The sequence below is a fragment of the Colobus angolensis genome, unplaced genomic scaffold (genome assembly GCF_000951035.1).
Source record: "Colobus angolensis palliatus isolate OR3802 unplaced genomic scaffold, Cang.pa_1.0 Scaffold3, whole genome shotgun sequence".
In the NCBI taxonomy this organism is placed as follows: Eukaryota; Metazoa; Chordata; class Mammalia; order Primates; family Cercopithecidae; genus Colobus; species Colobus angolensis.
In genome coordinates, this window is record NW_012116265.1 from 29,397,078 (window position 1) to 29,414,361 (window position 17,284).

The 17,284-nt window shown below is 47.8% G+C and overlaps 1 protein-coding gene across 3 annotated transcripts in view; it reads left to right on the forward strand.

Moving 5' to 3' along the window:
- The window catches only part of MAX (MYC associated factor X), a 28,033-nt gene extending 21,039 nt beyond the window's left edge, over positions 1-6,994 (forward strand). For 2 of the 3 annotated variants that reach the window (XR_001002647.1, XM_011949760.1), the window contains 2 exons: positions 4,070-4,193; positions 5,452-6,994. Coding sequence is in view for 2 of the 3 variants with exons in the window: in XM_011949760.1 (XP_011805150.1) it covers positions 4,118-4,193; positions 5,452-5,639 (264 nt within the window). In the remaining variant the exon portion in view is untranslated. Of the gene's footprint in view, positions 1-4,069 lie in introns of all 3 variants that reach the window. The other variant, XM_011949759.1, reaches the window with a different exon arrangement.
- Positions 6,995-17,284: the final 10,290 nt, after the last annotated feature.

A 17,284-nucleotide genomic window follows, 5' to 3' on the forward strand; every position in this document is an offset into this window, starting at 1 on the left:
CTCAGTTTCCTCATTTATAAAATAGGGAAAACATCAGAAGGTTGTGTGAGGATGCCTGGCACTTAGTAAGTACTCAGTAAGTGTTAGCTGCTGCCATTGTTACCACCCCCATCATCATCATTATCATTTGTGTTGCTGTGTGCAGCCATGGCTTTGGAGCAAGATCTGGCAAGGCTGCCCAGCATCCTTTTGTGTGGCTCCCAGAGGTGAGAGAGAGGCCTGCTGAGCCCTTTGCGTTTACTCACATGGCTGCATGAGAGGCCTGGCCACCTCTTCAGTCCCTTCAGCCACCATCCACCCTGTCTCAGGGCTCCATCCAAACCATTTAAAGAGCCATTTGTGTTCACAAAGACAGAATCAAAATGATAATTCTGCTAATTATAAAAACTAGCAGGAAAAATAATTTCAGGTTTTTACTGAGTACCCAAGGCAGCACTTGTTCTGTGGACATGTTGGCTTACCAAGTTCTATCTGATCAGTCATACTCACATGAAGATAGGCAGTTGACTCAGCTGACTTAGAGCAGTTTTCAGAAAACAGAAACTGAAAGCCCAGGGTTATTCCATAGTCCATGCCATAAATCCCAGGGTTTCTTGCTGGCTTCGTGTTTACTAGTCACATATTATAAGCTCATAAAGACAAGGAATGGCCTTGCCCCCACCTTCATGCTGTGATTGGCAACATGATCTCGTATGTAGTGGAAAGATGGGAGTGGAGGATTGCAGGTGAGTCTAGCATTTTTAGCTTCAGCCTTTTGCTTTTTCTTCCCTGGACTATATACACATGCAAATTTGGGGTATTTCTATATTTTGTGCTTTAAATTTTTTTCTTGTTGGATCTTAATTCTTGTTGGGTTCCCTGGGAAGAGTAAAATAAAGTTAACTCTGAACCATTCTTTTGGACTTGCTGAGGGATCAGGGCACCCTAAGTGACCTGGGGCAATTCTGCTTTCAGCAGAGGATGGAGGAAGGGCTGTGCTTAGCATTCTGAAGGCCTCATTCTGGGTTTGAACCAATCCAGCCTTCTTTGGTCTCCTCTTGTTCCCAAGACACTATGTTCTGAACATCCATGAATTTTATCTTCATCCAAAAACTAGCCCTGAAATGGAAACTGCCGTCCCTCACAGATCTTTTTCTCTCTTCTGGCTTGTTTTGCTGTGCTTATTGCTCACTTTTCACTTCTTGATCCTAATTCCCTGGTTTCATGTATAAATATTTGAAGAAGAAACTGGTAGCACAAAGGCTGTTACTCAGTCTGGTCATTCATTAAAAGTTATCACTGAACATTTGCAAGTGCTCTCTGGTTTCAGAGATTGTGCGTTTTTTCCCTTGTCCCAGATGCACATGGGTAGTTAGGAGCTAATGTTGCCTTCTGGGAACTGTTAGTTGAAAAAATAGCTTTTACATAGGCAAATTTAAAAAGAGGGATGTAAATATGCATGGCAATTACATCAGTGATGGAAAGGGTAGAATTTGGAGGGCTAGATGAGGTCTTAGAGAATTTCTAATCAGATGAGGAATAGGCAAGGTGAGAAATGTGTCTGCAGCCACAGAACCCATTAATGAGAAGCATGTAGAGCACTCCTCTGTCCCCAAATTCCCAAATTTCCTCACCACTCTACCACCTCTCATCAATACTAACCATTTTTCATTCCATCTCCAGTATCCAGAGAGGAAGGTATTTTAATTAGTCACTTCTAATTATGTCCTCCTTTTTTCCACCCCATTTTGTCACATAATAATCAAACCCTAATAAGGCCCCTTTGCAGAAATGGGAAACAGTGTCTGAAGTATCCATTGCTAGGCTAGGAATTCTCATTCCTTCTATATAAGCTGACTGACTCAACTAAAGAAACGCATCTCACTTTTTCCCCATCCCACCTTGCCTGTGCTATTCTCCCTATTCAGAGTGACCTTTTCCCACAAACGCCACCTTGGTCTAACACAGGGCTCGCCATTTTAGATAGGAGCGCATTGCATGCACATATGCAGCACCAAGGCCAGTGCCTGGCACACAGTAGGTAATCACCCCAGCCAGAAGCCGTCTTTCCCGTGGTATCTCTAATCTCTGCTAGTCAGGTTACGCTTGTCAGCACTGCCCTGTGATTTGTCTATGTATAGACATATTTATCTCCTCAACTAGATAGTAAGTAAGCTTTGGGGCAAAGAAGCCATGACTAATACATTTTGTTTCCCCACAGTATCTGCCCAGTACTTTGTACGTAATTTGCACCTGATAAAAATGGTTGGTTATGAACAGTTTCCTTGAGGAAATTACCTTAAGGTGCTATAAGAGGAAAGCCTGGAAATTCTAGTACTTGTGAGGACTTTTGAATAAACACAGGCCTTACAAACCTTTCTGAAACGCAGCCCAAACTGAGGTCTGTAAATTGAGATTGTTAGGATTTAATATGAGTAGATCTGGTTTTGCTAGCCACGGTGTACATGTTTTCTTTGTCTTTCTCCTGCTGTTGTGTTCTGGTTCTTTAGGACCCATTGCGCTTGTAATATAGAATTGCCAAGCACTCCCTACCCTGGGTAAGAAGCTTTCCGGCTGCTCAGGAGCCTCTGGCTGGAAGGCCATACTTAAGCTACTAGGCTACCCTGCCTTGGGCTTCTCTTGGCTTTGTACTATTCTACCAGTTTGGCTGGCTGCCTGGCCATAAGTAACTCTGGCTATGTTTTTAGCCTGGAGAGAATCTCCCAGACAAGTTTGATGTCTAGGGGCACAGTAACATGACATCCATGTTACTGACTTACGAACTTACTCTAACAAGGCAGTACCCAGGCAACCCACAGCCGTTGTAGAGGTGTGGTTGTTTCCTGAAATGGCCCAATCTCATGCTCTTCCTATGTTGACATCAAGCACCGACAGCTTTTATGAAAGTCTCTTTAGCCAGGAAAGCTGAAATAGTGACACAGCATCGTTCAGTTGGGAATAGTTAACAATGGTTTTAGAGTTTGGCTGGAATCTTGGGTCTTGATGAAACACATTGTACCCATTCACATCTCAAGCCAGGCCCTAGCAGAATGAGTGACCTAAAGCTTTCATTTAAGTAGTATTTTAATGTTTCCAGACATAGCCAAGCTAAAGATTTTAAAGCAACCTAAAGAACCAGAGGGGATGAGAGGAGTACAATTCAGGAATCAGATGGCTCTGAGTTTAAATCCAGGCTATGCCACTGTCTAGCTGGTGATTTTGAATAAACTGTTATACTTCTCTGATCCTTGGGTTCCTAGTAGAGCTACTTCTGAGACTATGCTTGTGAGGTAAGCTCTGTAAAGCACTTGGGACCTTGTATGTCACAAAGAAGGCCTTCACAGATGCAGTGGCTCACACCTGTAATCCCAGCAGTTTGGGAGGCCGAGGTGGGTGGATCACCTGAGGTCAGGAGTTTGAGACCAGTCTGGCCAACATGGTGAAACCCCATCTTTACTAAAAATATAAAAATTAGCCAGGCTACGTGGCATGCATCTGTACCCAGCTACTCTGGAGGCTGAGGCAGAAGAATCACTTGAACCCGGGAGGTGGAGGTTGCAGTGAGCTGAGATCACACCACTCTACTCCAGCCTGGGCAACAGAGCAAGACTACATCTCCAAAAAAAAAAAACAGGCTGGGCACGGGGTAACCTGTAATCCCAGCACTTTGGGAGGCCAAGGTGGGCAGATCACCTGAGGCCAGGAGTTCAAGACCAGCCTGGCTAACATGGTGAAATCCCATTTCTACTAAAAATACAAAAAAATTAGCCGGGGGTGGTAGCACATGCCTGTAATCCTAGCTACTCAGGGGGCTGAGGCAGGAGAATCACTTGAACCTGGGAGACAGAGGTTGCAGTGAGCCAAGATCACGCCATTGCACTCCAGCCTGGGCAACAAGAGAGAAACTCCATCTCAAAAAAAATACAACAAAAAAAGAAGGCCTACAGTAGCCATTACTGTATTTCTTCAGCCTTTTCCCACCTTATCCTCTTGATTCCAGCCACCCAAGCAGTTGCTGCAGGCCGGGTTCCCTCACTGCCTGGATTCGGTTTTTATTTTGTCCCCTGTGCTTTTTCTCATATTGCCACAGGCATCCCGGGCCCAAATCCTAGACAAAGCCACAGAGTATATCCAGTATATGCGAAGGAAAAACCACACACACCAGCAAGATATTGACGACCTCAAGCGGCAGAATGCTCTTCTGGAGCAGCAAGGTGAGCACCCAAGCTCGTGGGGCAGCTGGCCCTGCTGTGCTCTGGCTGGGTCAGGCTTTGGCACCTGGGCCTGCAGAGTCAGAGCCAGTCATGGAGTATGCGCTCAGAAGCAGGCTTGGTCCTGCTTCTTGGGGCCTGAGTAGCTGAGTGTTAGAGCCATCCTGAGGTGCCAATGAGGAGACAGTGGAAGCTAGGAAGTTGGACATCTGGAGACTTGTATCTTTTCTGGCATGACCTCTCCCCTTCTTGGGGCTCAGGTGCTCTTCCTGCAGTAGGGATCACACCTGGCATCAGGTGTCTGAAAAGAGCTTTGAGGTCCTTAGAGTGGAATGTGCTATGTAAGTACCAGAGATTCCAGGTGTTCAAGGACAGTGAGCCCTCCCCATTGTCAATGGTAGTCCAATCGGGGCAGCCTGTGGGCTAGGCCCATGCTGTTCTCAATGCTCACACCCGCCTTTTCCTACAACCACAGGGGAAAGCGAGAGCTGATCAAGTTGTTTGTTCCTGGGGAATTCACTTCTCTTCCTCCCTCATGGAAGATGCAAGTAAAAGGAAATGCAAGTAACCACCTGGGTTAGAAAACCTCAAATAAAATAAAATAAAATAAAATAAAATAAAATAAAATAAAATAAATGGGTTGACCTTCCAGGCTCAAGCTGAGCTGAACCAAGAGATGGGCAGTGGGTGGTGTCAGTGGGTTGGTTACTAGGCCAAGCAGCCTGCATGTAGGGGCTATTGGAAAAGCCCAGGTTTATGTGTATTGGTGACTTGCTTCCAAGTGTCCAGCTTGTCATTTCAAGTGGATCTTGTACACGAGAGCTAAGCCAAAACTGTTCTTTGGCTGATACGTCTTATGTCATCCTTTCCTGCTGTTGTGTGGCCTCACACCTTGTGGAGCCTCATGCTCCTGGGCCAGCTTCTCCTCTGTTATTGCACTTCTAAATCCCACAGGGAGCTCACGTGAGCTCCAGTCTCTCCGCAGGGGCTTCCACGGCAGGACGGTGACATCACAAGCCTTCTCTTTGGGGTTAGGTGGGATTGCAGAGTATCCGCTGGCTCCCTGGTCCAGCTGGGAAAGGCGGGAGGGAAATGAAGTGTGTGAGTGAACAGCCACCCGAAGGGAGTACTTCTGAGCATCTTGAGCCTCAGGGGCCAACAAGCAAGCCCTTAGGAAGAACAGGCTGGACCCTGAGTCTGAGACTCAGTTACTCCCCAAGTCTCCAGAAGGCAGTAACACACTCCCTTGGTTGCCTTTTAGTCCGTGCACTGGAGAAGGCGAGGTCAAGTGCCCAACTGCAGACCAACTACCCCTCCTCAGACAACAGCCTCTATACCAACGCCAAGGGCAGCACCATCTCTGCCTTCGATGGGGGCTCAGACTCCAGCTCGGAGTCTGAGCCTGAAGAGCCCCAAAGCAGGAAGAAGCTCCGGATGGAGGCCAGCTAAGCCACTCGGGGCAGGCCAGCAATAAAAACTGTCTGTCTCCATCGTCTCATCCTCCTTTCAGTTCATCGGTAGAACCCTCAGAAGCATCTAAAAGACTCTGTTTTTCTCTTTCTCCCTTTTTCTTTTTTAAATTTTTATTTTTACGTAGAAGCTCTTGGACAACAGCTCTTGTTCTCCTTCCCCATTTCCACTGTATATTTTTTTTTAACGTATTCCCTTCAGGGATTCCCTGTCCCCACCAGGAATTTTTAAACCAAAACACCCCAACTTGGCAGCTTTTTCTGTGGAGGACAGATGGCCAGCCAGACCTCTGAGCACATAGTGTCCTGCCCACCCTACCAGCTCCTCCAGCCCTGCCGGGCACATGCCTGGAGGACGCCTGCCCTGCCTAGGCGGCCTCCTGGTCTGCCCTCACACCTCTGATAGACTTTGTGAATCTGAACTGCTCTACTTTGAGAAGATGACCGGTTTGGAGTAATCAGAATGAACCCTCCTCCTTTTTAAGGGTTTTTTTTTTTTCCTTTTTCTAAAAAGCTATGTATTGCTCCTATTGAAAGACCAGATTCTTAAAGAAGTTTGTGGTATAAAAAGAAAGTGGGGACAGATTCGCAGCACGGAGTCCCTGGCATGTTTCACTCCTGCTTCTCTCAGCCAGCTGTTTAAGCCTGCGGTGCCAGCCTCACGGAGGGCCGTGTGACACTCTTGTGGTATGTATGGGAGATGGCAGCAGTGAAGCAGCAGCCACCAGGGAGTGGCCATTTAAGGGTTGGGACAGGGAGGGTGTTTTGGGTGGCATAGAGGTTTTGTATTGAGGGCCAGTGATGATGTTTTGATATTTATTTCCTGCTACTTAAATTTGAATCTGAGTGAATTGTACCTATTTCTGATGATGTCGGTCTTGCAAAGCGACAGATTCATAAAGTAATGATGAAATCTTTCTTTCTTCCTGTGTGTATTTCTAAGAAATAGAGCCAACTGATTTTGTATGTAAATACCAAGAGCAATTTACCTGGTACTAAACCCGCACCCCAGTGCGGACCCTTCCCAGCCCTCACCCCACTGCCTTTCCTACTGTCCTGGAACCTGTCTCCATTGCGTGATCCAGCCCTGGTTCTGGCTGTGGTCAACAGATCCCAGTGAAGGGTTTTGTGTGTTTAGGCCTCATTTCTTTGTCTTTTTCCTACTCCGTTCCTGGCATTTGCTGATTTCTAGTGTATACTCTGTAGTCTCTATTCGTGTTTGATTCCATTCCATGGAAATAAAAAGTATGTTGTACATACTGCCGAAGAATTGTCTTGCAAGTTAAGGCTTCCCCCTTTACTATAAGACTATAAATAAAAACTTATTTTATCCTTCTTGGTGGTGGTGTCTTCTTGCCCTTGTTAAGGCCAAGGTTGATGAGAGACCCCTCTGGAAGCTGTTAGGGCCTCAGTGAAAGCCTGAGTGAGAAGTGGAGGTGGCTTACCTGGTCTTGCAGAACCAGGAGCAGCCATAAGTCAAAGTTGCTTCCCCCTTTCTCCCCCTTTCTCAACCCAGCCTGAGAGTAAATGGGTGGTGATGGCTTTGTTCATTGGATGAGGTTTTTGAGGTTCAGCGGGGATGTAGCCTTAGCTGTGGCAACATTTCTAGATCTAGTTTCTGCTAAGCAAGTGACCTTTGGGGGAATTGGTAGCTCAGAGCTGTGGTTCAGGTTCTCCTGGTAATGAGTGCCCAGTTCAGAGGTGGCTGTTCTCCAGGACCTTTCAGTTTCTAGACAGTTCCAGTTTATTAAAAGGAGGCAGCAGAGCTGCCAAGGACTGGAAGTCAAGAAGGCTCCAACTGCACCGAGTTAGTTCTATTCAGACTGGGACCCAACACTAGACTGAACTGGTTTGACCTTGGAAGAAAAAGGAATTATGGCCAGAACACAGCTCAGCCTTGGTTTTCCTGTCTGGCTGACAGGAAATACTGCTGTTCCTAGACCCAGAGAGGAAGTCAAGTCAAATCAGTTCTTGGATTTGTCACTATCTTTAGAATGGTGGAGAGCACTGTGGCTCTTATCAATTGTATGTCAAATCCATAATATCTTTTTTTGTTTAATGGGAGCTGGGGCAGATGGGTCATGTCTCTATAAGAGGCAATTTGAAACATGATCAAGCCTCCAAAGGCCATGATTACATTAAGGAAAAGAAAAATGTTGGGAAAGCAAGATCCCATTTATTAAAGGTACTTCTTTTCAAGGAAGAGGAAAGAGACTGTAATAAGGAAGAAATGGAAATGAGAATCAGGTTATTGCCTAAAGCCCTCAAGGTTAACATGCTTTCCTCTTTTTCATTGCCCTTAACTATATCTCCTTGTATATCTGGGCTTAAGTATACAGTTGATTTGCTTAGTATTGGTGTTAGAAGCAAGCTGTGGGTGAAGGCGTGTTGATGCAGAGATGGAAGTCATGTGAAGCTGGCACCCAGTAGGGAGATAGCAAACAGGAAGGGGCAGTCAAGCCAGCATGGGGACAGGTGGTATCCCTGAGAGCCAGTCCCTGGTCCAGTATATTGCCTAGACAAAGGATTGAGCTTAGGCTTCTCTAGATTTCAGTAAACCAGTTAGAAGACAAGGGGCACAGTGGCTAGGTGGCTGGAAAATCCGAACCACCTGATTGGCATGGTGAGCGGACTTTGGCATGGGGTGGAGGTACCACTGGAAGCAGCTTCCTGGACAGGAACACAGGGCAGGGGACCTCTGCCTGGAGACTGCTCAGCTGAAAGGGACAAGTCAAAGTCACAGCCAAAGCTCCTTCTGGAATGTGTGTCTAGGAAGTGAGTGTGAGTATTCCCTCAGGATACCCAAGTCTGACCATAGCTTACTCTCTCACAGTAATGGTCATTTCTGGTTTATTTTTTTACATTCCTCTGGACAGTCACTTGCACAAAGCCAGATAAGCTGTAGATTTGCTTGGTCACTGTGGCAGGTGGCTTCACTGAGGGATCTGTTAAGCTTGCTATTTCCTTACCTTTGCACTATTGGCTATTTAAATACCCAAGTGCAAGGGTATTTAAAATGGCCCAGTTTTTAGAGTTCTTGACATGCTAACCCCATTGTAAAACATCGACAACTTCTTAGGTAAAGAACCTAAGCTCACGGAGCTGTCATCTTAGCTGAGACGTTTAAAAAACAAGACTGAGTAGACGACGGGAGCCAGAGCCCTGAACTGGGACTGAAGTAAGCAGAATTCTGTTTCTGATAGTATCATGTGTGTTTTATGCTTGGCCTCTGAAAGCAGACTGGCTGGGTTCACAGTCCTGTCTCGGCCACTCAGCGGCTGTTACTTCTCCCAGCCTCAGCATCTTTATCTATAAAATGAGGATAATAATAGCACTAGCCTCATGAGATGGTTATGAGGATTAAATGAGGTAATGCTTATAATGTGCTTGACCTCAGGACCAAGCAAGCACTGAGGTGCCTCTGCTGCCATTATCTACACAAAACATTGAGCAGGGCTGACTCAGCAAGGTGGAAAAAGCCAGCACCTGGACACCTTCCCTAAAGTGAGTAAGGGTTGACTTCTTGGTGTGTCACAAATGCTTCCCACTCCTCAGAGATGTGCCCCATCCTTAGCAGGCACAGTTACTAAAGAGAGCAAGGTGACACCAGGACTGGACTGAAGCGGCCCCTGTGGGTACACGAATCAGATCTGGTGTCAACACGAGCCAGGCTCTGCCCGTTCCCTCCCACCACGATTCAGTGGCATCACTCAGCTTTGGACACTATTGGAGGCCCAGGCAGAACTGCTCAGAAGCCCCATGTGGTGTTACTCAAAGTGGGATCCTTGGATCATGCCCAGGGCTGCTTGTTAAAAGGATTCCTGGGCTCTGACTCCTCTGATCTAAAGTATGCATTGGCCCACCAGTCAGTTTAACAAGCTCTTTCAGGTGGTGCTTAAGTCACTCAGGTTTGACTCCCAAAAGTAATATAACCCGGGGAACCAAAAGGACGCTGTTGGGGAAGTTAGGCACAGCTGAGCTGAATTAGCGAAGTGGCTCTGAGGTCAGGATGAAAGTGGGGGAGGTAGGCTTGTTATAATTCAACCCTCAGCGCTGTCTTCATGAGTCTGCGTGCTCGCAGTGGGGCTCCGATGCTCTAGGGGGCTGGCTGAGCTACCAAGTTATTAAACTTAAGAAGGAAGAAAGCTGAGGGCTGCCTCCACCACCCCCTTTAGAAGCCCCAAGCAGGGGTAATGACATGGGGCAGCACTCATTTCTGTAGCATGCCTTGGCTGGCCTCTGGTCCCCAAGCAGGTTTTATAATCCAGCCAGAGCAAGGCTCTCTCTCAGGCCTGGTCACCAGGCTGCGTTCTCAAAAGCCTCTGGGAACATGAAACTAGAGCATTCCTTTCTTCAAAACTGTTTTTCTAGCCTGAAGAGGAAACCCAGGTAGGAAAAAAGAGTTTGCCAATGTCTACACTGCTAGATAGCGAATAGTCAGAGAATTTCCTTCAGTGCCTGGGGTCTACTCAGGCAGCAGCTAACTCACATCCCCAGAGTTTCCTTGGGAAGGGAATAACGTATTTTCTAGTTAACTTCCTCAGGGAGAAAACCAATTTGGCTGAGCCAGGCCTAACTATAGGTAGGACTGGGTGACCGCACCAGGCAGGCCTGTGCATGGGTTTTGGAGGCTCTCCTGGCAAACCCTCATCACCCTGCTGGTAAGTGTTGTCATTTCTTGGTGTTTTACTGGGGTCGGTGTGGGGAAGGAGCCCAAGGAGCTTCAGAATGACTGCCAGAGCGGATAGGGCTAGGGGCTCTGAGCCCGCCCGTCTGGACTGCCATGCCAGCTACAACTCTTAACTTTGGGGTGACATTGCTCTGGCTTCCTGAGCCATAATGTAAGGACAATAATAGCACCAAGTGCCATTGTAAGGCTTAAAGGAGTGTGAAAAGCCCATGAATTGTTCCTGGCATTTAATACTCAATAAATACTGTCAAATCTTAGGTCTGTCTGCCATCAGATGTCCTGGACAGTGCAGCCATTTTTGAGTTTCGTTAAAATGTGGAGTGAGGCTGGGCGTGGTGTCTCATGCCTGTAATACCAGCACTTTGGGAGGCCAAGGCGGGTGGATCACTTGAGGTTAGGAGTTTGAGATGAGCCTGGTCAATGTGGTGAAACCCCGTCTCTGCTAAAAATACAAAAAAATTAGCTGAGCCTGGTGGCGCACGCCTGTGGTCCCAGCTACTCAGGAGGCTGAGGCAGGAGAATCCACTGAACCCAGAAGGCGGAGGTTGCAGTGAGCCAAGATCACGCCACTACACTCCAGCCTGGGTGACACAGCAAGACTCCCTCTCAAAAAAAAAAAAAAAAAAAAAAAATTGTGGAGTGAATAAACTCTCCTTTTCGCTGATGTAATAAGAGTTTAGTGTATTAAAATCCTTGAAAGGGGAGGTAAATGTATGTTGAATGCTAAAAGGCAGTAAAAATTTGTATGTTTTCTGAAAGAACTTGGGCAAGACCACAAATCTGTTACCTTTTGGAGAAAAAAAATGGAGTTGGGGAATGAAATACACCCTTGCGGGCTGGCTCAGAGCCATTAACCATTAACATACTGGTGACTTTGTGCTGTTCTTCATTCCAGTTTCAGTTTGTGTTTCTGCAGTGCCGGGTGGCAGGCGCTGTGCCAGGTGCAGATACTGCAAGCGCATCCTGTGCCTGCCCTGTGTTTCTTGCCCAGGGCTGGTTGTGACAGTGGGCAAGCCATCGCTTTTCAGCCTTCCCCTTCAGGCACCCCTTGAGCAGAATCTGCCTGGTGGGTGAGGTGGGGCAGATGAGCCTCATGACTGGGCCGAGGGGCCTCATGCTCTAGCTCACTCTGGGTCCCACGTGCACGCATGCACACACAGCACACCCAGCAGGATGGGTGTGTCTAGAAGAATGCTGAGCAGGTGGCCTTGGACAATTCACAACCAGCCGAGCAGGTCCCCTCCTGTGCCCTGTACTAGACGCCAGCTGCCCCGGCAGGCCTGTTGTGACTGCCAGGCCCTATTTAGGATTGTTTTCCTCTGATGTCCTTTGCAGGGTGGGGCTCTTGTATACCCACAGCCTGCTCTGGGCAAAATTATGTAGCACAGTCTCTGCTATTAATTTTTTCCAGTAAATTAAAGGCTAGAGAAGAAGAAGAAGAAAAAGAATCAAGGATCCAATATGAAGAAATCTGAACCCAAACCTTCCACTCCAGTGCTGAACATGGTGAAGGATTAAGCCTCCTGTCAAGAAAAACAAGCCTGACAGCCTGTAGGCCTATAGAGGGAGGTGCGCCTTCTCTCCAGAAGCCTACTTCTGCAGGAACCCAAGAGTATGGAATGAGCCGTGCAAAGTCTGATTCAAAAAATAACCCAGTGGGCATGCACCCCGCTCACTCATCCAGTGTCCAGCTGGCAGCCCGGCAGCCCGGCAGCCCATGGCTCCCATGCACAGTGCTTGAGAGCTTCATTGTTTCCTATCTGCCGGTGCCATCAACAGCTCTGGGGTGGCAGGGGCAGATCTTGGGCTAAAGGACAGTCGCCAACGGCTTTGGGCCAGAGGCCACAGCAAAACCAGCCAACTAAGAGGAGGAAAGTCATGTCCACAGCAAATACCTACTGTAGCAAGGCTGTAGGAGACTTTGGGGAGGAAGGAGGGACCCTGTTTCCCATCCAGGGCCCTCTGTGCACAGCGGTGGTGTGCAGGTATTTCCAACTGGGAGCCCCCACAGGGTCAGTGGCTGGTCTGTGCACTTGCTACTGGACGCCTAGCACTGTGCCTGGCACATGCAGATGTGCGTGTGCCAGTGGACTCCAGCCTCGCGATGTACCTTCATCTCTGTGCCCTCGATAGGGTGGTTCCAGGGTTGCCTCTGCATGAGTTCAACCCTCAGGTATTTGAACAGCACATAGCCTCAGCCCAGCACTGTGCTGGCTACTGGGGCAATCTGGGCAGCTTATAAAGGCTGGGCCTTGCCTTGAAGCTTAGTTAAGAGATGAGACTTAGGCATTTAGCACAAATGGGCATGTCTGGGCTCCGAGTGCCAGAGGAGTTCAGGAGATGGGCCCTCAGAGTGGTTTGGCACTATGGGAGGGGCAGGACCGCCAGGTGATTGCTTCTCAAGCTCTTGATGGGCTCTCCTTCTGTCCTGCCCACAAGAGCCCAGCCTTGGGCTCCCCATCTAGCTGTCCAGAGAGGCTGGGGGAGGCTGTTGGTGAAGGGAGGGTGGGCCAGAGCTGCCTGCTCTGCACAGGTTGGGTCACCGTTCCTATTCCACTTTCACTGATCCCTTGGTATCCAGGCACATGGCAGCCACTGCCCCAGAGAGTGAGGGGAGGGGCTGCAGGTGGAGCCTAGCAAGGAGCACGGACACCCAGCACTTCTGTCATCACCATCACCATCTGCGTCTGCCTTACCTGGCTACCTCTCCATTCAGCACACCTGGGAGCAGTGCCCTTGCAGCCCTTTCCCCTTGACAGAGCTGTGACATTGAGCCCTGCCCTGGTCCAGTAGCTGAGGGCCCAGGCTCCCCTTGCCTCCTTTGTCTCATCAGCCCAGGCCATCATGGGTACAGAAGGTGGCAATGAAGTCTCACACTCAGGGTAACCAACATGCAGTACTCACGGAAAGACTGTAATGTGATCAAGGGTTGAGAGAATAGTCTACTGAACCTAAATATACCCATTACATAGTGTGAACAATTATCAACATGAAGTACTCATTGAAAGCAAAGGGATAATAAAAATGCACTATTACTGAAAGTAAGAAAGTATGGGGTATGTTAGAGAGACAAAGGAGCCAACTGAGAAAGCTCCCAAAGGCAAAACTGCAACAATTTGAGTAACAACATAAATGTAGCATTGGAACATAATATGAAGTATAAATATTTATGAGTCCATAGTGATATAAAGAAATGATTGAATAAATTGAGAATAAACATCTCCCATGTATTCCCATGTAGAATTCCAGGTAGTTTATGTATTTGCTCTGCCTTCAAGGATGTGGAGCATAACTTCCCCACTTCTTTTGTGTTTTTGAGACGGAGTCTCGCTCTGTCGCCCAGGCTGGAGTGCAGTGGCACGATCTCGGCTCACTGCAACCTCCGCCTCCCAGGTTCAAGTGATTCTCCTGCCTCAGCTTCTTGTGTAGCTGAGATTACAGTTGTGTGCCACCACGCCTGGCTGATTTTTGTATTTTTAGTAGCAATGGGGTTTCATCATGTTGGCCAGGCTGGTCTCGAACTCCTGACCTCAAGTGATGCACCTGCCTCATGCTGGGATTACAGGCATGAGCCACCTCCCCACTTCTTAAGCATGGACTGCATATAGTAACTACCTTCTAAAGGATACATTCAGGAAAGGGAGAAAAAGTAACCTTATGGAGGAACCTGACAAACACTACCTCAGCCAGGCAACGAAGGGTAACACCAGCATAAGCATGATGAAGCAGTTTGATAGTATGTACCCTTGATGTGTGATGAGAGTGGTACTTTACCTCTGTGGCCTTCCTCCAAAAAAACTTATGCATGGCCCTGGCACGGTGGCTTATGCCTGTAATCATAGCACTTTGGGTGGCTAAGGGAGGAGGATCGCTTAAGTCTAGCAGTTCAAGACCAGCCTGGGCAACGTAGCAAGAGCCTGCCTCTACTGAAAAAAAAAAAAAAAAAAAAAAAAGCTGTACATGGTGGTGTGTGCCTGTGGTCCCTGCTACTCAGGAAGCTGACCAGGAGGATTGCTTGAGCCCAGGAGGTTGAGGCTGCAGTGAGCCATGATCCACTGTACTCTAGCCTGGGCAACAGAGCGAGACACTGTCTCTTGAAAAAACAGTAACAAAAAAACATAACCCCATCTAGTCATAAGGATAACATCAAACAAATCCCATCTGAGGGATGTTCTACAGAATACCTGGCCATACTTTTAGAAACTGTCAAAGTCATCAAAAACAAGGAAAGAATGAGAAACTGTCAAAACCAAGAGGAGTCTAAGGAGACATGAGACATGACAACTCAGTGAAATGTAGTGTTCTGGATGGGATCTTGGGACAGAAAAAGGCCATTAGGTAAAAACTAGGGGAATTCAAATAAGGTATGGACTTTTGTTAGTAATGTATCAAAATTGATTCATCCATTATGATAAATGCCACCTGTTAGTGGAAGATGTTCACAATAGGGAAAACTGACTAATGGGTCTGTGGGAGCTCTGTGTACTATCTTTGCAATTTTTCTGTCAAACTATTCTAAAATGTTTATTTTTTAAAATGCTTTTTTTTTTTTTTTCAAAGACAAGGCCTTGCTTTGTCACCCAGCCTGGAAGTACAGTGGCATAATCATGGCTCACAGCAGCCTTAACTTCTCAAGCTCACATGACCCCCCATTTTAGCTTCCCAAGTAGCTGTGAGCACAGGTGTGTGCCACCACATCTGACTAATTTTTTTTTTTTTTTTAATTTTTTGTAGATACAGAGTCTGGCTATGTTGCTCAGGCTGGTCTCAAACTCCTGAGTGCAAGTGATCTTCCAGCCTCGGCCTCCCAAAGTGTTGGGATTATAGGCATGAGCCACCACACCTGACCTAAAAAATACATTATTCTTTTTTTTTTTTTTTTCTGGAGACGGAATTTCGCTCTTGTTGCCCAGCCTGGAGTGCAAGGGTGCAATCTCAGCTCACCGCAACCTCCACCTCCCAGGTTCAAGTGATTGTCCTGCCTAAGCCTCTAAGCCTCCTGAGTAGCTGGGATTACAGGCATGTGCCACCACGCCCGGCTAATTTTGTATTTTTAGTAGAGATGGGGTTTCTCCTTGTTGGTCAGGCTGGTCGTGAACTCCCGACCTTAGGTGATCTGCCCACCTCAGCCTCCCAAAGTGTTGGGATTACAGGCATGAGCCACCATGCCCGGCCATGCATTATTCTTACTGTTATTTTGCAAGCGCTGTATTTCTTCAGGGGGAGCAGGGGGCAAGGGAAAGTTTCCATTAAGCTGGACCAATGACGAGCGCCCTGTCCCTGCCCTGCCTGGTTTTGTTCTTGGATGTGCCAGAGAAGCAGGAGGGAGGAACAAGAGGCCATCTGGCCCCAGTTCCCCAGCTGGTGGAAAGCAGAGGCAAGGAGGGTTACTGCAGGAACGTGACAGGATGTGCAGGAACCTGTTAGAGGCACCTGGGCCAGGTTGGAGAAAGCTGGCTGCTGTTAGGCTGTGGTCAGCTCCCGGGAAGATGGACTCCACGGCCTCACTGAGCCACATCGCATCACACTCTGCACTGGTGTGGCATGTACCTAGTGCAGCAAACATCACTCTATGCCACACACTTGGCGGCAAGTGGAGACCTCATTAGAAGGGTGAGGGGCCTGCCCTATTTGCTGTCACCATCCCTGACTTAGTGACAGATGGAAGCTGGCATTCAGGGCCTCAGTCATCCAGCCTAGAGGTAAACCAAGCATGTTCCACCAGTGCCCCCTGTTCCCTGAGACCTCTCACCTTCCTTCAGAGGCCTGAGGTGGTAGAAGGGCATGGGCTTTGGAGGCAGCAGATCTGGGCTCAGGCTCAGGCACCACCACTTGACAGCTGGGAAACCTTGGGTGATTCACTTAAGCTCTCCGACCTGTTTCTCCAGTTGTAAAAGGCAGATAATACACCTACTTCACCCACCTTACAAGGTTAGTCAAGGATCAAATGAGAGGCGGTAGACCAGGAGGGACTGTCTTAGGGGTTATTGTTTGGGTAGATGAGGCAAGAGTGGTCAGCACTTTTTAAAGCAGCAGGTAAAGCCTTGGTCTTGGGGCTAATTGGTAGTAGAGTTTTGTATACAGTCATGCCACATAATGTTTTGGTCAACAACTGCATGTATGACAGTGGTCCCGTGAGATCATACTACTATATTTTTACTGTACCCTTTCCATGTTTAGATTCACAAATACCACTGTGTTCCAATTGCCTACAGTATCCAGCACAGTGACAAGCTGCACAGGTTTGTAGCTTAGGAGGAACAGGCTACCCCATCTAGCCTAGGTGTGCGGTAGGCTGGGCCATCTAGGTCTGTGTAAGCGCACTCCATGATGTTTACACAACAACGAGATCACCTGACTGCTTTTCTCAGGGCGTATCCTCGTCATTAAGTGACATGACTGTATTAGGTTGCTTTCAGTTGCAGGTAATACTCACATTGGCTCATATAACTGAAAATTCAGAGGCCACATGGGCCTCAGGAGCCATGTGATCAGGGCCATATTTCTCAGTCTCAGAGCATGTGCGTGTGTTGGCTTCTCACGCTGATTTTCTTCTGGGTAGAAAAATGTCTATAGGAGGCCCAGGCCACACATTCTACCATCCCCTAAGAGGAAAGAGCTGCTTTCCCCCGTCATACAGTGTCCATGACGTCTCTCTCTTTAGACTGTTTTAGGTCACACGCTTGTGTTCTGAATTGATCACTGGGGCAAGGACAAGCAAGTCATGCCAGCTGGCTTAGGCGTGAGTTACTCCCAACCTGAACAAATTACTGGGGCAAAGAGAGATGAATGAAAATGATTGGGTTAGCCAATCGGGGCCTGGGCCTGGAGGTAGGAGGGCATCAAGCCCAGGCAAACCTTTTGGCTGCTACAGGTGGGGAGGAGTGGCATGCATGCCAACAGTGTCCCTACAGGCTTCTATCCCAGTAATAATC